The 22,770-nt window shown below is 41.9% G+C and overlaps 1 protein-coding gene across 1 annotated transcript in view; it reads right to left on the minus strand.

Annotated features, from left to right (window-relative positions):
* LOC120937702 (proteoglycan 4-like) overlaps positions 1 to 22,770 on the minus strand; it is a 68,907-nt gene that overhangs the window by 1,825 nt on the left and 44,312 nt on the right. Inside the window, exons 12-26 of the mRNA XM_040351120.1 lie at positions 19,995 to 20,093; positions 19,472 to 19,570; positions 19,106 to 19,207; positions 17,857 to 17,955; positions 17,203 to 17,301; positions 13,894 to 13,992; positions 13,349 to 13,447; positions 11,735 to 11,833; positions 11,003 to 11,101; positions 10,131 to 10,235; positions 9,800 to 9,898; positions 8,585 to 8,683; positions 7,422 to 7,520; positions 6,841 to 6,945; positions 4,561 to 4,684 (exon numbers count right to left, since the gene is read on the minus strand). Of these exons, the coding sequence (XP_040207054.1) occupies positions 4,561 to 4,684; positions 6,841 to 6,945; positions 7,422 to 7,520; positions 8,585 to 8,683; positions 9,800 to 9,898; positions 10,131 to 10,235; positions 11,003 to 11,101; positions 11,735 to 11,833; positions 13,349 to 13,447; positions 13,894 to 13,992; positions 17,203 to 17,301; positions 17,857 to 17,955; positions 19,106 to 19,207; positions 19,472 to 19,570; positions 19,995 to 20,093 (1,525 nt within the window). The remainder of the gene's footprint in view (positions 1 to 4,560; positions 4,685 to 6,840; positions 6,946 to 7,421; positions 7,521 to 8,584; positions 8,684 to 9,799; positions 9,899 to 10,130; positions 10,236 to 11,002; positions 11,102 to 11,734; positions 11,834 to 13,348; positions 13,448 to 13,893; positions 13,993 to 17,202; positions 17,302 to 17,856; positions 17,956 to 19,105; positions 19,208 to 19,471; positions 19,571 to 19,994; positions 20,094 to 22,770) is intronic.

A 22,770-nucleotide genomic window follows, 5' to 3' on the forward strand; every position in this document is an offset into this window, starting at 1 on the left:
GTGTATCTAAATCTTAAAACATCTAAAAAGGTGACATATTGCAGCAAACAGATGTAGTGGCTGTATTAGTTTTCTTTTTTTTTAATCCAAGTACAATTTCTACAAGTAGAGAACAATACCTGTTTACCCTGGCAGAAATCCAGCATCCTTGTACCTTCTTATGCACCAAACTAAAATATTAAACAGTCCCAGCTATCCTCTGAACTACAACCCCCCCCCCCCTCCCTACTTCATGTTAAGCTGATAAAGAGAGGATGAGATGCTTGTTGTCTAAATCAGTGTAGTGAGATAGGGGGCGCTGTTCATGTGCCGCAATAATAGTGATTATGAACCAGTGAAAATATATTAATTAACATAAATAATGAAAAATAATATCAATCCGCTGCATAAACATAAGTGAAAAGATTCCTTATTATTAGCAATAAAGTCCCAAACAATAAAGTTCATAAAAAATTCCAGTGACAGAAAATTCCAACAGTTCCAACATACAATATATGATCCTCCACCAAACACCTTTAGAAACGACACCCAAAGTGCAAAGGATAATCTGCTTACCAGAAGTATCCAAGTTCTTTAATTAAAAAGAGAGTCAGATACAGTAAAACCTTGGTTTGCGAGCATAATTAGTTCCAGAAACATGCTTGTAATCCAAAGCACTTGTATATCAAAGCATTTTTTTTACAGAGTATAAAAGAGAAGAGAGGCGCCTCTAAGTGTAGCAATAAGTTGCTAAATGTTGTACCTTCATTAAATGTAACCATATTGCTACACTTAGAGGGTCTTTTCTTCTTTTTTATACTCAGTTGTGACATGACGTTACTCTTATATCAAGACATCGCTTGTATATTAAGGCAAATTGTATTAAAACATTTTGCTTGTCTTGCAAAACGCTCTCAAACCAAGGTTTTACTGTATTGCTTTGGCAGGATAATGCCTGCTTGCATATGGATATGACAGGAGTAGTATGGGAAAACTTCTTCCTCATAGTTAAAGTGGAGTTTCCATCCCAAATTTTTGTTTTCATTATGGTGCTCATTAGACCTAAAAAAAGATTTTTTATTTTTTTTTTACTCATTTGGAAATGCCTGTTGCTATGCAGTCCCACAAAATCTGCCTTTGGAATCACCTAGGATCCTGAAATCATCTCCCTCTAATGCTCGTGGGAAATGTGTGTCATAATTTCCCAGGATGCAGTGCGCTACCCAATTATCACTCCCCATCCAAGACTCCAGGAAGTAAGTGCTTGTGGTCTTCACAATGCCCACAAGCAAAATGACATTGGTGTGGACATAGTTTTATAAACTATCTTTTTTTAATAGCTATGCGGAGCGGCGGCGGATTGTAAAATAGTAAGTGACCGGATTTATATTATAAAAACGCATGATGAAAGGACATACATTTAAAAAATGCTAATTGTGGTTGGAACCCCGCTTTAAAGGCAGGATATGAAAAGGGAATAGGAGATATCCATAGTATAATACTGTTTTATTTGTAAAAGGTATATAAAAAAAATCTAGCCAAATGGCTCCTTACATTAAAAAGTGCCTACCCGGCACCAGGGCTGCTGGCTTGTCTGAATCAACCTCGCGTCCACCTCCGTGGATGGCGTGCGTTCCACCGGCCATGTACAGCAACCAGAGGGACCGGAAGTGGCCGCCTGAATATGTAATTTACGAAACGTACGTCGGCGGCGGTACCTGGTCACGCTATCCTACGCCACTTCCGGTCCCTATGGTTGCTGTACATGGCCGGTGGAACGCACACCATGTTTGCCGGCGGTCCGCGTTCGTGAGACCGAGAGGCAGAACGGGGAGATGTAAACAAGGCATTTCCCCGGTTTGCCTAGTGATGTGACAGGGATCTACTGCATCCTGTCATGTGAGTGGTAGCCCATCCCCCCACAGTTAGAATCACTCCCTAGGACACACTTAACCCCTTTATTTCCCCCTAGTGGTTAACCCCTTCTCTGTCAGTGTCATTTACACAGTGATCAGTGCATTTTTAAAACAGTGGTCGCTGTATAAATGACCCCAATGGTCCCAAAATAGTGTCAAAAGTGTCCGATGTGTCCACCATAATGTCGCAGTCACAATATAAATTGCAGATCGCTGGCATTACTAAAAAAAAAGCCATAAATCTATCCCCTATTTTGTAGACGCTATAACTTTTGCGCAAACCAATCAATATGCGCTTATTGCGATTTTTTTATCAAAAATATGTAGAAGAATACGTATCGGCCTAAACTGAGGAAAAAAATCTTTATATATTTTTGGGGGATATTTATTATAGCAAAAAGTACAAAATATAGCTTTTTTAAAAAAAAATTGTCGCTCTTTTTTTGTTTATAGCGCAAAAAATAAAAACCGCAGAGGTGATCAAATATCATTAAAATAAAACCCCAATTTGCTGGGGAAAAAGGATGTCAAATTTGTTTGGGTGCAACATTGCACGACCGCGCAATTGTCAGTTAAAGCGACGCAGTGCCGTATCGCAAAAGTGCTCTGGTCAGGAAGGGGGTAAAGTGGTTAAGCTCCTATAAATTACATTCTTGTTCTTGGGGTTTAGATGCGCACTATATATCAGCATTTTTCTTCAGTTTCATCTGTTACAGCCACAAAACGTTAAAGCTAACCTAAACAACCATTTACGTCTGGATACAAATGTTATTATTGGAAATGTCCTCACACTATAAAGCTAATATAGATGACCTATGCTGATATGCTCTACAGTGTTTCATTGCTATGGGATACATTGAATATGCAAAAAGTATACAATTGCTGAAAGTAATCCTATGAATTTTTTTCAAAAATCACAAGCTGCCACTGCAGATCCTTATTGTTGCTGTCCCTGCACAGTGTGTGGATGCTTGTCAGTGGAATAGTGTTTACTGTGTACTTGCACCTCATTCACTCAGTTTAAAAAAAGTAACATGAGCGGAGCGCAACACTTGCAGTCCAATGTTAAAAGGTAATGCATTTAATTACATTTTATTGTACTACCCTGTTTCTCCAAAAATAAGCCCTACCCCGAAAATAAGACCTAGCGCGAGTTTCTGGGATGGCTGCAATATAAGCCCTACCCCAAAAATAAGCCCTAGTTAAAGTCCTTGTAAAACATGTAATCCGTTCTGTAAAAAGGTTATATAATGTGTGAGACCTTATTTACAGCACTGCCGGTCGCTCACGTGACCCGCCAAAGCTCTTCTCCTCTCCTCCCGGCTGATGTCAGCAGCCCCTCCCACTGCAGTACTCAGAGTGGGGCTGACGTCATTGGGGATCTTGGCCCCTCCCTCTGCATTATTTGGAGTGGGGAAGAAGAGCTCCGGCCAGTCATGTGAGCGGCCAGCGGCACTGTAAATTAGGTATTTTCCACAATAATGTTACACAAGGAGACACACTGCACATCATATCATCTTTTTACAGAACAAATTACATAATTTTATAAGGTCTTTAAACAAAGGTTTATTTTTGGGATTACAGAATTTCACAAGGCTGACTCCGGAGCTGACAGGGGGAGAAACTTTTTTGTACATATCGTAAATAAATAAGACATCCCCTGAAAATAAGCCCTAGTGTGTTTTTTGTAGCCAGAATTAATATAAGACCCGGTCTTATTTTCGGGGAAACACGGGTAGGTCCACTCTATGACTGAAGAAACGATGGATGAACATCTGGCTTTTTCTACTTAAAGTGGCTGTAAAGGCTCAAGGTTTTTTGCCTTCATTCATTCTATGCATGAAGGCAAAATACCTTCTCTGCAGCAGCCCCCCATAGTACTTACCTGAGCCCCGATCGTGATCCAGCGATGTGCATGAGAGCCTCGACTCCCTGTGAAATCTCCCTCCTCATTGGAAGACACAGCAGACAAAGCCATTGGCTCCTACTGCTGTCAATCACAGCAAGTGAGCCAATGAGGAGAGAGAGGAAGTGGGGCAGAACCGCGGTTTTACGAGTCTAGTGAGTTCTCTAAAAAGATACAATGAAACATGGGATATCTCACTGATTGAAATCCAAAGCTCACAGTAGTGTAGGATATGAACTCTTTAACAAAGTTGTTTGTACTTTGAAGAAAGTCAGATGTCTACTGTTACAATTTGTGGGTTGCACTAATTAGTTATTTGGAATAAGTAAATCACGTTTTGTTTCACTGTGATTCTGTTGCTAAAATTGTTTTATTTGTTCATTTTGCAAGGATATTGATATAATCACCACAATTGGTGGTTGATCAAATCTGAGAGGTTGTACTATATTATATTTATTGGACTTTAGACATAGTTTAACTGTGGTAAAAATAAAATATGGTAAAGCTTGTCGCACACACATCTATTTGACATAGGTTTTTTATTCAAATTAGAATTTTGTTGCTATTCAAAGTTTTTTCCTTTAAACTGTTAAAATGTGTTTTCAGTGCAATCCAAACCTAATATAAAACCATAATTTCATTTTAGGAACATAATGGATTATTGAAACATGTACAGACACATTGTATTAAATTGTATCATATTGTATTAAAATGATACAGGTTTGTTAGCATGTTACAAATAAGAGGGAAATACTATACCGGTACAGAGTCTTCTTCGCTCTCATAGGACTCCCAGGTTTCCACAAATTCATCACCTGGCTCCTGGACCGGCTGTTCTTTCTTTTCCACGAGGGTGTTTTTATCATCACTTGGCTCAGCTTCACTGCAAAACATGAGTAAAGGGACTTAAAAATATGGGCTAGCAGCCAAATGTAATGTAAGCATCTGATCGACATTATGGCGGACACATCGGACAATTTTGACACATTTTTGAGACCATTGTCATTTTCACAGAAAAAAATGCTATAAAAATGCATTGTTTACTGTGAAAATGACATTTGCAGTTTAGCAGTTAACCACTAGGGGTCGCTGTAGGGGTTATGTGTGACCTAATATGTGTTTCTAACTGTAGGGGGGCGGGGCTGGACGTGTGACGTCACTGATCGCCTTTCCCTATATCAGGGAACAGACGATCAGTGACATTGCCACTGTGAAGAACGGGGAAGGTGTGTTTACACACACCTCTCCCCGTTCTTCAGCTCCTGTGACCGATCGTGGGACACCGGCGGCAATCGGGTCCGCGGGTGCCGTGGTCTCGGAGCTTCGGACCGGGTCGCGGGCGCGCGGCTGGGCACTTAAAGGGGACGTACAGGTACGTGCCTGTACCCAGCCGTTCCATTCTGCTGACGTAAATGTGCAGGAGACGGTCCTTAAGTGGTTAAGGTATACTGGAAGGGAGTGAGAGGCCTGCAATGGCACCAATTATTTTGTCATTTATGCAGGTTAAGTCAATGTTGGCCTAGGCCGGATGTTTTATTATTACATGTTGGTGGGAATGATTTGGGCTATGTCCAAACGTTGGACTTGCTTTTCATGATTAAGAGGGATCTGAAACGCTTTGCTCTTTCTTCTCCAGGTACGATAGTGTTCTCCGAAATGTTTCCTCGCCTTTCATGGCTTTCCTCTTGTCAGAGGAAGGTTATGGAAAAGATGAGGAAACGCATTAATAGGGAAATGTAAAAGTTCATGCCGACCTTGGGCGGGCTGTCATACAGACATGTAGACCTGGAGGGTGGCTTCCAAGGGTTATACAGGCAGAATGGGGTCCACCTATCTCAGGTAGGGCTGGATATTTTCAACCTTGGTTTACAGTATGGGATTGAACAGGCCGCGGTTTTGGGGTAGGGCCGGTCTTGATGCTCAGGCCCGGCTTCTGGGGCATTTTATTTTGATGTGATGATATGGTATGCTGCTTGAGTTCTGATAACTAAGCAGCGATACAAATCAAGTTATGCTGTTTGATGGTATTAATAAAAGAGTTTTATGTTTAATTTATTTTCATATTTAAACCAATAAAAGTGCCGCGGCCTTTAAACGGCAAACTTGTTGGGTATTTATTTAGTTATTTAGCTGTACCTGGAGTAAGTAGAGGTAATTATGTGGCCTACAATCTCATGGGCAAAAATTTAACTCTCTAGATGTGCAAAGCTGGTGGAGACATCCCCAAAAAGACTTGCAGCTGGAATTGCAGCGAAAGGTGGTTCTACAAAGTGTTGACTCGGGGGGGCTGAATACAAATGCACGCCCTCTTTTACAAATTTATTTTGAAAAACATTTATCATTTCCTTCCACTTCACAATTACATGTCACTCCCAATAAAATACTTTTATGTTTTTGGTTGTAACATGACAAAATGTGGAAAATTTCAAGGAGGAAGAATACTTTTTCAAGGCACTGTTAGGTAGATTTACAAAGAGTTAGGCCGGCTTATCTACAGATAAGCCGACCTAACTCTGAATCTAAGCCGGCCTATGTTTAAGTGTATTCTCTAACAGAGATACACTTAAACATACCTAAGATAGGCTGGCTTCCGCCTATGAGGTGGAATAACAATGTTAAGTATGGCCGCCGTTCCCGCCGCGAGGTTGGAATTTTTTACGTCGTTTGCGCAAGTCGTCCGCGAATCGGGATTTACGTCGTTTACGTACGCGTCGAAATCAATAGGCCCGTACGGCCTACTTAGCCGCAATGCGCACTGGGAAATGTAGTCGCCCGGCACATGCGCAGTGTAAAAAACGTCAAAAAAACGTGAGGTCAAGCCTCATTTCAATAATACACGCCCCCCTCCCAGTCATTTGAATTAGGCGCGCTTACGCCTGCTCGTTTTAGGCTACACCGCCTAAAATTTGAAGGTAAGTGGTTTGAGAATCACTTTTAACCTAAATAATTTAAGGCAGTGTAGCCCAAAAAAAGTAGGCTAGGCCGTCCTAAATTTAGGCGCCCGTACGTGAATCTACCCCTTAATGTATAGATGTTCACCTTTTGGTAGCAGTGGGTTGGAGCTCCTCAGTCTCTGTCACTGAGGTCTCTACTGGAGTCTCTGGAGCAATATTTTCTGGGAGACTCTTCGGTATATTCACATCACTGTAAAAAAAAAAAAATAACAAATTGGAAATTTAAAGTGGCATTCCACCCACAGCAGATTTTACCATTCTGGGATTCATCCAACACTAGGACCTTACTGGGAGATCTTCCCCACTCTAAGTTGAGCTGTGGCTTATCTTTTCAGCCAAGCTGATTTTTTTGCTTGCTAAAGGAGCCTTTTTCAAATATTCACATAGTATACCCACTAGAAAAAGTAATTGAGAAAGACCATAATATAGGGTACAGTGATTTTTATACATATGTATAAATAGATATGTATATATATTACACCAGGAAGACAGTTTCTAGCATCTTCCCCCTTCATCATGTTCACATGTCTATCTTTGAGACTTTATACTATAAAGCGGAGTGAAACCTATTGGCGGAGTGCACCCAATGACAATCATTAAAAGACTACAGTGCAGCTTACTCCATCTAATATATACTGTATATGTGTGTATCTCAGAGATGTTCACCTTTCGGCAGCACTGTCTTGATGTTCCTCGGGCTCTGTTACCGTACCCTTTGCTTGAGTCTCTGGAATGATCGTCGCTGGAATAATCTTCGGCACACCGCTGTAAACATGAAACAATGCACGCACAGATTTAAAGTCGTATTCTACCCGCAAGAGTTAGCTTCCATTCTGGATGCAATTGACTGAGGATTTATCACACAATAGGTATATATCGTTTTCACATCTGCTAAAAAGGAAGCGCATTTCTGTGCATGTTGGGAAAGTGTGCAATTGTACAGGCATTACCACACACAGTAATGTGAACCCAGCTTTAATGTCAAATATAAACATAGGTTTTTAAAGATTAATATTTTGTGCTTATGTAATAATTGTGAAAGACTATAATACAGGGTACAATGTGTGTCTATACAGTGCCTTGAAAATGTATTCATACCTAGGGCTCAAGTCCTGCGGGAACACATGGGAACGGAGTTCCTGCACTTTTTTCACAGCAGGAACGCAGTTCCCTTTGCAGGACTAGAGCAGCAACAAGCAGCCGAGCCGCCCAAGCCAATTATTCACTAAGCAGCGATGCCCAGCTCGAGTCACTGTCAGGGGCAGGCGAACCTTAGTAATCCTTTATGTTACTGGCCGCTTCCTGTATATGGATTCATCGGGTAGTGTGCAGGTATTCCGTCACTTCCTTAATGCCGCAATGTCTCCTGAGAGATTTTGTCATTGTTCCCAGGAGACATTGCGGAGGTCTGCTGCGAGTTATCTCGGGACTTAGAAAGAACTTGCGGTTTAGTAATTATGCATACGAGCGTATCATTTTTTTTTGGTGGGGGAGTGGATCTTGGGTGGGAGTTCCCACACTTTTTTCCCCAGGACTTGACCCCTGTTCATACCCCTTGAAATTTTCCAAATTTTTTCATGTTACAATCAAAAACGTAAATGTATTTTATTGGGATTTTATGTGATAGACCAACACAAAGTGGCACATCATTGTGAAGTGGAAGGAAAGTGATAAATGGTTTTCAAAACTCTCTCTCTCTACAAAGCAGAGTTGAACCTATTGTCGGAATGCACCCACTGGCAACCATAAAAAAACTCCTGTGCAGCTTACCCCATCTAATATATACTGTATGTGAGTGTGTGTGTCTCAGATATCTCAGAGATGTTCACCTTTCAGCAGCAGTGTCTTGATGTTCCTCGGGCTCTGTCACCGTACCCTTTGCTTGAGTCTCTGGAGTGATCGTCACTGGCATAATCTTGGGCACACCACTGTAAACATGAAACAATGCATGTAGAGATTTAAAGTGGCATTCTATCCACATGATATAGCTTCTGTTCTGGATGGAGTCGGCTGAGCATTGATCCCACAACAATGGGATATACTTGGAGAACCCCAGCACCATTGAAAATCTGCTAAAAGGGCAGCATGTTTCTGTGTGTGTCAGGAAAGTACACAATTCTACATGTGTTACCACACACCGTAGTGTAAAATTAGCTTTAATGTCAAATATCATAGGGTTGGGCCTGCCGGCTTGCAGTCCAACCAGAAGTAGTGGTTCAGCCGGACGGGGAACCAGCTGTGGTCGGAGGTAGAAGGGGAAGCTGTCGCCATTAAGGGACCATCCACCTTGTTATCGGAGACCACCGTGAGTAAGCTGAAGTCAGTACTAGAGCAGTCTTCTCACCAGCCGGGGACGGTGAAGAAGTGGGAAAGCTTCAGTGAGTGCCAAGCCAGAGACCCAGCAGGACAGCAGAGGTGACACTTGTGGAGCATCAGTGGCTACCAAGCCAGAGACCTAGCGGGTCAGCAGGGGTGATGCATGAAGAGTTTCTATGAGTGCCAAGCCAGGGACCCAGCAGGGAAGCGGGGTGACGCTTGAGGAAGATACTGAGTGCTAAAAGTGGAAGAGCTCAGGGGATCCAGTGGCTATTGGATCCGAAGTCTAGTGAAAGACTGGAAGTTCGTTAAGTGAAGATCCACAGTGAGTGATTGTGGAGTAAACAGAGAACTGTTTGTGTTGCCAATAGTTGAATACACTACCGTTAGTAACTACTACAAGACTGTTGCTATAAGAGACAGCGGTCCTACCTGTATGGAAGTGGTGTCCGGCTGGAGGCCTTCACCTGGCTTCCTGTAGATGTCTCGGAGTCGGCCAATTACCATTGCATCCAATTAAGGGTGTCCTGGCCCTAACCCTCTCTCCCACAGTTCTGTTCGAGAGCCATTTCATCTTGCATTACACCCACAATGCCTCGCAAGCCCACTCTACACAGAAGAATGTCAGCTGTCCCTAACTCTGGAGGTCACCATTAGGCCTCAAGTGACTCGGGACATAATACATAATAAATACTGTATGTGAATGTGTGTATCTCGGGGATGTTCACCTTTCACCAGCAGTGTCTTGATGTTCCCTGAGCTCGGACACCATACCCTTTGCTTGGGTCTCTGGAGAGATCTTCTCTGGGATAATCTTGGGCACACCACTGTAAACATGAAACAAAAAGAAACATGAAACATCCCCAAAAAGACTTGCAGCTGTAATTGCAGCAAAAGGTGGTTCAACAAAGTATTGACTCAGGGGGGCTGAATACAAATGCACGCCCTCTTTTACATATTTATTTTGAAAACCATTTATCATTTCCCAATAAAATACTTTTATGTTTATTTCAAGGAGTATGAATACTTTTTCAAGGCACTGTATGTATAGATGTTCACCTTTTGGTAGCAGTGGGTTGGGGCTCCTCAGTCTCTGTCACTGAGGTCTCTACTGGAGTCTCTAGAGCAATCTTTTCTGGGAGACTCTTCGGTATATTCACATCACTGTAAAAAAAAAATTAAAACAAATTGGAGATTAAGCCCCCATTCACATTGTAACGCGTACGCGGCGTATTTTGCCGCGATTAGGTTACTTTTTTTTTTTCACAAAGAATTGCCATTGATGTCTATGGCCGAACGCCAATGCCGCCTGAAAAAAAGGGTCCGGGTCTTGTTTTCAGGCGGCAGGCGTACGGCGTTTATGAGATGTGAACCATCTCATAGACATCAATGGCAATTCTCCCCTCCAGCGGCACGAGCGTCGGGCGTTTTGTCACCAAGGTGTGAATGGAGCCTTAAAGTGGCATTCCACCCACAGCAGATTTTACCATTCTGGGATTCATCCAACACTAGGACCTTACTGGGAGATCTTCCCCACTCTAAGTTGAGCTGTGGCTTATCTTTTCAGCCAAGCTGATTTTTTTGCTTGCTAAAGGGGCCTTTTTCAAATATTCACTTAGTATACCCACTAGAAAAAGTAATTGAGAAAGACCATAATATAGGGTACAGTGATTTTTATACATATGTATAAATAAATAAATATGTATATATAAATAAATAAATATGTATACTGTATATATATTACACCAGGAAGACAGTTTCTAGCATCTTCCCCCTTCATCATGTTTACATGTCTATCTTTGAGACTTTATACTATAAAGGGGAGTGAAATCTATTGGCGGAGTGCACCCAATGACAATCATTAAAAGACTACAGTGCAGCTTACTCCATGTAATATATACTGTATATGTGTGTATCTCAGAGATGTTCACCTTTCAGCAGCAGTGTCTTGATGTTCCTCTGGCTCTGTCACCGTACCCTTTGCTTGAGTCTCTGGAATGATCGTCGCTGTAATAATCTTGGGCACACCACTATAAACATGAAACAATGCATGTAGAGATTTAAAGTCGTATTCTACCCGCAAGAGTTAGCTTCCATTCTGGATGCAATTGACTGAGGATTTATCACACAATAGGTATATACTGGGAGATTTTCCTCAATCTCAGCACCATTTCACATCTGCTAAAAAGGCAGCGCATTTCTGTGCATGTCGGGAAAGCGTGCAATTGTACAGGCATTACCACACACACAGTAATGTGAACCCAGCTTTAATGTCAAATATAAACATAGGTTTTTAAAGATGAATATTTTTGTGCTTATGTAATAATTGTGAAAGACTATAATACAGGGTACAATGTGTGTCTATACAGTGCCTTGAAAATGTATTCATACCCCTTGAAATTTTCCAAATGTTTTCATGTTACAATCAAAAACGTAAATGTATTTTATTGGGATTTTATGTGATAGACCAACACAAAGTGGCACATCATTGTGAAGTGGAAGGAAAGTGATAAATGGTTTTCAAAACTCTCTCTCTCTACAAAGCAGAGTGGAACCTATTGTCGGAATGCACCCACTGGCAACCATAAAAAAGACTCCTGTGCAGCTTACCCCATCTAATATATACTGTATGTGTGTGTCTCAGATATCTCAGAGATGTTCACCTTTCAGCAGCAGTGTCTTGATGTTTCGCGGGCTCTTTCACCGTACCCTTTGCTTGAGTCTCTGGAGTGATTGTCACTGGCATAATCTTGGGCACACCACTGTAAACATGAAACAATGCATGCAGAGATTTAAAGTGGCATTCTATCCACATGATATAGCTTCTGTTCTGGATGGAGTCAGCTGAGCATTGATCCCACAACAATGGGATATACTTGGAGAACCCCAGCACCACTGCAAATCTGCCAAAAGGGCAGCATGTTTCTGTGTGTGTCAGGAAAGCACACAATTCTACATGTGTTACCACACACCGTAGTGTAAAATTAGCTTTAATGTCAAATATCATAGGGTTGGAACTGCTGACTTGCAGTCCAACCAGAAGTAGTGGTTCAGCCGGACAGGGAACCAGCTGTGGTCGGAGGTAGAAGGGGAAGCTGTCGCCATTAAAGGACCATCCACCTTGTTATTGGAGACCACCGTGAGTAAGCTGAAGTCAGTACCAGAGCAGTCTTCTCACCAGCCGGGGACGGTGAAGAAGTGGGAAAGCTTCAGTGAGTGCCAAGCCAGAGACCCAGTGGGCCAGCAGAGGTGACGCTTGTGGAGCATCAGTGGCTACCAAGCCAGAGACCTAGCGGGTCAGCAGGGGTGATGTTTGAAGAGTTACTGTGAGTGCCAAGCCAGGGACCCAACAGGGAAGCGGGGTGATGCTTGAGGAAGATACTGAGTGCTAAAAGTGGAAGATCTCAGGGGATCCAGTGGCTATTGGATCCAAAGTCTAGTGAAAGACTGGGAGTTCGTTAAGTGAAGATCCACAGTGAGTGATTGTGGAGTAAACAGAGAACTGTTTGTGTTGCCAATAGTTGAATACACTACCGTTAGTAACTACTACAAGACTGTTGCTATAGGAGACAGCGGTCCTACCTGTATAGAAGTGGTGTCCGGCTGGAGGCTTTCACCTGGCTTCCTGTAGAAGTCTCGGAGTCGGACAATTACCATTGCATCCAATTAAGGGTGTCCTGGCCCTAACCCTCTCTCCCACAGTTCTGTTCAAGAGACAATAAATCTCTTTGCATTCAAAAAGTATCTGGCCCCCGCCATTTCGTCTTGCATTACACCCACAATGCCTCGCAAGCCCACTCTACACAGAAGAATGTCAGCTGTCCCTAACTCTGGAGGTCACCATTAGGCCTCAAGTGACTCGGGACATAATACATAATAAATATGTATATGAGTGTGTGTATCTCGGGGATGTTCACCTTTCACCAGCAGTGTATTGATGTTCCCCGAGCTCGGACACCATACCCTTTGCTTCAAGGGTCTCTGGAGAGATCTTCTCTGGGATATTCTTGGGCACACCACTGTAAACATGAAACAATGCATGCAAAGATTTTAAGTGGCATTCTACCCACCAAAAATAGCTTTTTGCAGTTGGCTGAGCATTGATCCCACAATGGGTATATACTGGGAGAACACCCTCAGCGCTACTAAGCGTGTGCCAAAAGTCTGCTAAAAATATTTATATTTAGTATTTTGGAGTGCAACGTCTATCTTTTGGACTGTATAATACAAATATGTGCCTTTATAATACTATATGTGTATGTGTCTCAGAAGTTCACCTTTTGGCAGCAGTGTCTTGATGTTCCTCGGGCTCTGTCACCGTGCCCTTTGGTTGAGTCTCTGGAGTGATCTTCTCTGGGATATCCTTGGGCACACCACTATAAACATGAAACAATGTGAAATTTAAAGTGACATTCTACCCACAAGAGAACTTCTATCCTGGATGGAGTTGGCCGAGGATTGATCCCACAATGGGTTCATACTGGGAGATCTTCCTGACCTTTAGCGCTGCTCTACTTCTGCTAAAAGTTTAGTGTTTAGTGAACCCATCCAAGGGGTCACACACCCCGCTACCGAGCTAACCCCTTTACAATATATATATATATATATATATATATATATATATATATACACACACATACAATATATTTACATATAACATGTACACCGGGAAGAAGGTTTTGAACATCCACTTATATTCACAGGGATGGATAATTTTTTTTCTGATATTCAGTATTTTGAAATGCAGTGTCTATCTTTCGGACTTTATACTACAAATGTGTGATCTTATAATACTAAATGTGTGTATCTCAGAGATGTTCACCTTTCGGCAGCAGTATCTTGATGTTCCTCATGCTCCGTCACTGCAACTTTTGTTTGAGTCTCTGGCATGATCTTCTCTGGGATAACCTTGGGTACACCACTATAAACATGAAACAATATAGAGATTAAAAGTGGCATTCTACCCTCAAGAGATAGTTTACATTCTGCATGAAGTTGGCTGAGGATTAATCCCACAATGGGTTCATACTGGGAGATCTTCCTGATCCTTAGTGCTGCCGTACTTCTGATAAAAGGGCAGTACATTTCTGCGTGTGTTGGGAAAGCATACAATTCTGCACATGTTTCTGAAACACAGTAGTGTGAACTTAGCTTTAATGTTAAATATGAACATAGGGTATAAAGATGAATATTTTTGTGTTTATTGCTTATGTGATAATTGTGAAAGACTATAATGCATTGTATAAAACAGGGTACACGGTGAGTTGGATTTACTAAGGCAAATATACTGTGCAATGCATGTGCACCTTGAAGTGCACTGCAAATGCACTTCAAATACTAGCCGACCAGCCACTGTCATTATACGGCGGCAGGTCGGCTCTCGAGCGCCCACTAGGGTTGCGTGTGCGCCGCCGGAGGCGCGCATACGCCCCCCGCTCGCCCCCGACTCCCGTGCGTGTGCCCGGCGGGCTCGATCGCCGCCGGGCACCCGCGATTGCTCGTTACAGAGCGGGGACCGGGAGCTGTGTGTGTAAACACACAGCTCTCGGTCCTGTCAGCAGGGGAAATGCTGATCTTCTGTTCATACAATGTATGAACAGAGGATCAGTGTTTCCCCTAGTGAGGCCACCCCCCCCCCCCCCACAGTAAGAACACACCCAGGGACATACTTAACCCTTTCCCCGCCCCCTAGTGTTAACCCCTTCACTGCCAGTGGCATTTTTATAGTAATCCAATGCATTTTTATAGCACTGATCGCTATAAAAATGCCAATGGTCCCAAAAATGTGTCAAAAGTGTCCGAAGTGTCCGCCATAATGTCGCAGTACCGAAAAAAAAATCGCTGATCGCCGCCATTACTAGTAAAAAAAATATATTAATAAAAATGCCATAAAAATACCCCCTATTTTGTAAACGCTATAACTTTTGCGCAAACCAATCAATAAACGCTTATTGCGATTTTTTTTTACGAAAAATAGGTAGAAGAATACGTATCGGCCTAAACTGAGGGAAAAAAAGTTTTTTTACATATTTTTGGGGGATATTTATTACAGCAAAAAGTAAAAAATATTAATTTTTTTCAAAATTGTCGCTCTATTTTTGTTTATAGCGCAAAAAATTAAAAACGCAGAGGTGATCAAATACCACCAAAAGAAGGCTCTATTTGTGGGGAAAAAAAGGACGCCAATTTTGTTTGGGAGCCACGTCGCACGACCGCGCAATTGTCAGTTAAAGCGGCGCAGTCCCGAATCGCAAAAAGTGCTCTGGTCTTTGACCAGCAATATGGTACGGGGGTTAAGTGGTTAAATCTAAAGGGAAAGTTATGCAGTTTCTATCATCCAATCATGTACAAACACAAATGCTGTTTTTTATTTTCCTTGCATATGATTGGGTATTCTTTGCAAAGTGTAGTTTTACCTCATTTACTAAGCTCCGGAGCAGGTGTTCTTCCAGTACACAGTATATATGCCTTTAGCAAATCAACCCCAAGGTGTCTATATACAGTACTGGGAAAACGTTTTAGACAAGTGTGAAGAAATCATGTAAAGTAGGAATGCTTTCAAAATGTATATTTTAATTGTTTATTTTTAGCAATTTACAAAATGAAAAGTGAGTGGACAGAAGAAAAATCGAAATCAAATCAATATTTGGTGTAAATACTCTTTGGCTTCAAACCAGCATCAATTCTTACACTTACACAAAGTCAGGGATTTTGTAGGATTAGAGTCAGGTTTATGATTAACCAATTATATCAAGAAGATACTAATAATTATCAATTTCATATGTAGGTTGAAACACAGACAGTAACTAAAACAGAAACAGCTGTGTAGGAGGCATAAAACTGGGTGAGGAACAGCTAAACTCTGCTACTAAGGTGAGGTTATAGAAGACAGTGTTATATCACGTCATACATCATGGCAAGACTGAGCACAGCAACAAGACACAAGGTAGTTATACTGCATCAGCAAGGTCTCCCCCAGGCAACAATTTCTAAGCAGACTGGGGTTTCAAGATCTGCTGTTCAAGCTCTTTTGAAGAATCACAAAGAAATGGGCAACATTGAGGACTGTAGACGCATTGGTTGGCCAAGGAAACTTAATGAAGCAGATGAAAGACACATCATGCTTTGTTCCCTTCCACATCGGAAGATCTCCGGCAGTGCCATCAGCACAGAACTGCAGGAGGCAGTTTGTTCACCGAAGGGCTGGAGACCGGTTCAATAATGAGTGTCTGCACATAGTTGAGCATGGTGGAGGTTCTTTGCAAGTCTGGGACTGAATTTCTGCAAATGGAAATGAAGATTTGCTCAGGATCAATGATGTCCTCAATGCTGAGAAACACAGACTCAAAGATGTTGAGCTCAGGGCTCTGTGGGGGCCAAACCATCACTTCCAGAATTCCTTGTCCTTCCTTATGCTGAAGATAATTCTTAATGACATTGGCTGCTGAGAAATTTACATCGATACTTATCCATCATGCCATACCATCAGGGAGGTGTGGGACTGGCCCCAAATTTATTCTGTAGCAGGACAACATCCCCAAACATTCAATTAATACGATAAAGAACTCTCTTCTGTGTAACGAAGAACAAGGAATCCTAGATGTGATGGTTTGGCCTCCACAGAGCCCTGATCTCAACATCATCGCATCTGTCTAGGATTACACGAAGAGACAGAAGGATTTGGGGCAGCGTACATCAGCCTACACCAAATATTGATTTGATTTGTATTCTTCTGTTCATTTATTTTTAATGTTGTTAATTGATAAAGATAAAGTATTAACATTTCTATTTCTGAAAACATCCTTAATTTACAGCATTATTTCACACATGCCTAAAACGTTTGCACAGTATTGTATATGTATATAATGTATGTACAATATTTATAAAATGTACACCACAAAGACAGTTTCAAGCATCCTCAACCTTCATCAATTTCCCATGACTGTACATTTTTTTTGTTGATATTTAGCATTTTGTAGTGCAACATCTATCTTTGGGACTTTATACTACAAAGTGAGTAGAACCTACTGGCAGAGTACACCCACTGATGATCATTAAAAGACTCCTGTGCAGCTTACCCCATCTAATATATACTGTATGTGTGTGTCTCAGATATCTCAAAGATGTTCACCTTTCGGCAGCAGTGTCTTGATGTTCCTCTGGCTCTGTCACCGTGCCCTTTGCTTGAGTCTCTGGAATGATCATCGCTGGAATAATCTTCGGCACACCGCTGTAAACATGAAACAACGCACGCAGAGATTTAAAGTCGTATTCTACCCGTAAGAGTTAGCTTCCATTCTGGATGCAATTGACTGAGGATTTATCACACAATGGGTATATAGCGTGCAATTGTACAGGCATTACCACACACACAGTAATGTGAACCCAGCTTTAATGTCAAATATAAACATAGGTTTTTAAAGATGAATATTTTTGTGCTTATGTAATAATTGTGAAAGACTATAATACAGGGTACAATGTGTGTCTATACAGTGCCTTGAAAATGTATTCATACCCCTTGAAATTTTCCAAATTTTGTCATGTTACAATCAAAAATGTATTTTATTGGGATTTTATGTGATAGACCAACACAAAGTGGCACATCATTGTGAAGTGGAAGGAAAGTGATAAATGGTTTTCAAAACTCTCTCTCTCTACAAAGCAGAGTGGAACCTATTGTCATAGTGCACCCACTGGCAACCATAAAAAAAAACTCCTTGCAGCTTACCCCATCTAATATATACTGTATGTGTGTGTGTGTCTCAGATATCTGAGAGATGTTCACCTTTCAGCAGCACTGTCTTGATGTTTCGCGGGCTCTGTCACCGTACCCTTTGCTTGAGTCTCTGGAGTGATTGTCACTGGCATAATCTTGGGCACACCACTGTAAACATGAAACAATGCATGCAGAGATTTAAAGTGGCTTTCTATCCACATGATATAACTTCTGTTCTGGATGGAGTCGGCTGAGCATTGATACCACAACAATGCAGTGGTGCTTGGAGAACCCAAGCACCACTGCAAATCTGCCAAAAGGGCAGCATGTTTCTTTGTGTGTCAGGAAAGCACACAATTCTACATGTGTTACCACACACCGTAGTGTAAAATTAGCTTTAATGTCAAATATCATAGGGTTGGAGCTGCTGGCTTGCAGTCCAACCAGAAGTAGTGGTTCAGCGGGACAGGGAAGCAACTGTGGTCGGAGGTAGAAGGGGAAGCTGTCGCCATTAAGGGACCATCCACCTTGTTATCGGAGCCCACCGTGAGTAAGCTGAAGTCAGTACCAGAGCAGTCTTCTCACCAGCCGGGGACGGTGAAGAAGTGGGAAAGCTTCAGTGAGTGCCAAGCCAGAGACCCAGCAGGACAGCAGAGGTGACACTTGTGGAGCATCCGTGGCTACCAAGCCAGAGACCTAGCGGGTCAGCAGGGGTGATGCTTGAAGAGTTTCTATGAGTGCCAAGCCAGGGACCCAGCAGGGAAGCGGGGTGACGCTTGAGGAAGATACTGAGTGCTAAAAGTGGAAGAGCTCAGGGGATCCAGTGGCTATTGGATCCGAAGTCTAGTGAAAGACTGGGAGTTTGTTAAGTGAAGATCCACAGTGAGTGATTGTGGAGTAAACAGAGAACTGTTTGTGTTGCCAATAGTTGATTACACTACCGTTAGTAACTACTACACGACTGTTGCTATAGGAGACAGCAGTCCTACCTGTATGGAAGTGGTGGCCGGCTGGAGGCCTTCACCTGGCTTCCTGTAGAAGTCTCGGAGTTGGCCAATTACCATTGCATCCAATTAAGGGTGTCCTGGCCCTAACCCTCTCTCCCACAGTTCTGTTCAAGAGACAATAAATCTCTTTGCATTCAAAAAGTATCTGGCCCCCGCCATTTCATCTTGCATTACACCCACAATGCCTCGCAAACCCACTCTACACAGAAGAATGTCAGCTGTCCCTAACTCTGGAGGTCACCATTAGGCCTTAAGTGACTCGGGACATAATAAATACTGTATGTGAGTGTGTGTATCTCGGGGATGTTCACCTTTCACCAGCAGTGTCTTGATGTTCCCCGAGCTCGGACACCATACCCTTTGCTTCAAGGGTCTCTGGAGAGATCTTCTCTGGGATAATCTTGGGTACACCACTGTAAACATGAAACAATGCATGCAGAGATTTAAAGTGGCATTCTAAACACCAATGTTAGCTTCCATTCTGGATGCAGTTGGCTGAGCATTGTTCCCACAATGGGTATATACTGGGAGAACAACCTCAGCACCACTGAGCGTGTGCCAAAAGTCTGCTAAAAATGTTTATATTTAGTATTTTGGAGTGCAACGTCTATCTTTTGGACTGTATACTACAAATATGTGCCTTTATAATACTATATGTGTGTGTGTCAGAAGTTCACCTTTTGGCAGCAGTGTCTTGATGTTCCTCAGGCTCTGTCACCATGCCCTTTGGTTGAGTCTCTGGAGTGATCTTCTCTGGGATATCCTTGGGCACACCACTATAAACATGAAACAATGTGAAATTTAAAGTGACATTCTACCCACAAGAGAACTTCTATCCTGGATGGAGTTGGCCGAGGATTGATCCCACAATGGGTTCATACTGGGAGATCTTCCTGACCTTTAGCGCTGCTCTACTTCTGCTAAAAGTTCAGTGTGTAGTGAACCCATCCAAGGGGTCACACACCCCGCTACCGAGCTAACCCCTTTACAATATATATATATATATACACACACATACAATGTATTTACATATAACATGTACACCGGGAAGAAGGTTTTGAACATCCACTTATATTCACAGGGATGGATAATTTTTTTTCTGATATTCAGTATTTTGAAATGCAGTGTCTATCTTTCGGACTTTATACTACAAATGTGTGACTTTATAATACTAAATGTGTGTATCTCAGAGATGTTCACCTTTCGGCAGCAGTGTCTTGATGTTCCTCGGGCTCCGTCACAGCAACTTTTGTTTGAGTCTCTGGCGTGATCTTCTCTGGGATAACCTTGGGTACACCACTATAAACATGAAACAATATAGAGATTAAAAGTGGCATTATACCCACAAGAGATAGCTTCCATTCTGGATGGAGTTGGCTGAGGATTGATCCCACAATGGGTTCATACTGGGAGATCTTCCTGATCCTTAGTGCTGCTGTACTTCTGCTAAAAGGGCAGTACATTTCTGTGTGTGTTGGGAAAGCATACAATTCTGCACATGTTTCTGAAACACAGTAGTGTGAACTTAGCTTTAATGTTAAATATGAACATAGGGTATAAAGATGAATATTTTTGTGTTTATTGCTTATGTGATAATTGTGAAAGACTATAATGCATTGTATAAAACAGGGTAAACTGTGAGTTGGATTTACTAAGGCAAATATACTGTGCAATGCAAGTGCACTTTGAAGTGCACTGCAAATGCACTTTAAATCTAAAGGGAAAGTTATGTGGTTTCTATCATCCAATCATGTACAAACACAAATGCTGTTTTTTATTTTCCTTGCATATGATTGGGTATTCTTTGCAAAGTGTAGTTTTACCTCATTTACTAAGCTCTGGAGCAGGTGTTCTTCCAGTACACAGTATATATGCCTTTAGCAAATCAACCCCAAGGTGTCTATATACAGTACTGAAGAAATCATGTAAAGTAGGAATGCTTTTAAAATTTATATTTTAATTGTTTATTTTTAGCAATTTACAAAATGAAAAGTGAGTGGACAGAAGAAAAATCGAAATCAAATCAATATTTGGTATGAATACTCTTTGGCTTCAAACCAGCATCAATTCTTACACTTGCACAAAGTCAGGGATTTTGTAGGATTAGAGTCAGGTTTATGATTAACCAATTATATCAAGAAGGTACTAATAATTATCAATTTCATATGTAGGTTGAAACACAGACAGTAACTAAAACAGAAACAGCTGTGTAGGAGGCATAAAACTGGGTGAGGAACAGCTAAACTCTGCTACTAAGGTGAGGTTGTAGAAGACAGTGTTATATCACATGTCATACATCATGTCAAGACTGAGCACAGCAACAAGACACAAGGTAGTTATACTGCATCAGCAAGGTCTCTCCTAGGCAACATTTTCTAAGCAGACTGGGGTTTCAAGATCTGCTGTTCAAGTTCTATTGAAGAATCACAGAGAAATGGGCAACATTGAGGACTGTAGACGCATTGGTTGGCCAAGGAAACTTAATGAAGCAGATGAAAGACAAATCATGCTTCCTTCCTTTCCACATCGGAAGATCTCCGGCAGTGCCATCAGCACAGAACTGCAAGAGGCAGTTTGTTCACCGAAGGGCTGGGGACAGGTACAATAATGAGTGTCTGCACATAGTTGAGCATGGTGGAGGTTCTTTGCAAGTCTGGGACTGAATTTCTGCAAATGGAGATGAAGATTTGCTCAGGATCAATGATGTCCTCAATGCTGAGAAACACAGACTCAAAGATGTTGAGCTCAGGGCTCTGTGGGGGCCAAACCATCACTTCCAGAATTCCTTGTCCTTCCTTACGCTGAAGATAATTCTTAATGACATTGGCTGCTGAGAAATATACAGGGTGGGCCATTTATATGGATACACCTTAATGAAATGGGAATGGTTGGTGATATTAACTTCCTGTTTGTGGCACATTAGTATATGTGAGGGGGGAAACTTTTCAAGATGGGTGGTGACCATGGTGGCCATTTTGAAGTCGGCCATTTTGAATCCAACTTTTGTTTTTTCAATAGGAAGAGGGTCATGTGACACATCAAACTTATTGGGAATTTCACAAGAAAAACAATGGTGTGCTTGGTTTTAACATAACTTTATTCTTTCATGAGTTATTTACAAGTTTCTCTTTGTTTACCGCCATTGACATGTCGCCGAGGTTAACACGTGCGGAGCGGATAGAAATTGTTTTGGTGTCTGGTGAACGCAGTAACTGGGTCATTGCAGCAGATTTCAATGCAAGACAGCCTACGAGACCACCCATCTCCCATGCTACAGTTAGCAAACTGCTTGCTGAGTTTCGTCAAACTGGTTCAGTGTTGGATTTGCCAAAATGTGGACGCATGAAATCTGTCACTAATGAAGAAACATCAGTGGCTGTCCTAGCTTCATTCAGCAAGAGCCCACAGCGTAGCACTCGCCGCATGTCACTGGAGAGCACATTGAACACATTTTATAAGTGGTCAGAAACTTGTAAATAACTCATGAAAGAATAAAGTTACGTTAAAACCAAGCACACCATTGTTTTTCTTGTGAAATTCCGAATAAGTTTGATGTGTCACATGACCCACTTCCTATTGAAAAAACAAAAGTTGGATTCAAAATGTCTGACTTCAAAATGGCCGCCATGGTCACCACCCATCTTGAAAAGTTTCCCCCCTCACATATACTAATGTGCAACAAACAGGAAGTTAATATCACCAACCATTCCCATTTTATTAAGGTGTATCCATATAAATGGCCCACCCTGTACATCAATACTTATCCATCATGCCATACCATCAGGGTGGTGTGAGACTGGCCCCAAATTTATTCTGTAGCAGGACAACATCCCCAAACATTCAATTAATAAGATAAAGAACTCTCTTCTGTGTAACGAAGAACAAGGAATCCTAGATGGTTTGGCCTCCACAGAGCCCTGATCTCAACATCATCGCATCTGTCTAGGATTACACGAAGAGACAGAAGGATTTGGGG

Source organism: Rana temporaria, chromosome 4 (genome assembly GCF_905171775.1).
Source record: "Rana temporaria chromosome 4, aRanTem1.1, whole genome shotgun sequence".
Classification (NCBI taxonomy): Eukaryota; Metazoa; Chordata; class Amphibia; order Anura; family Ranidae; genus Rana; species Rana temporaria.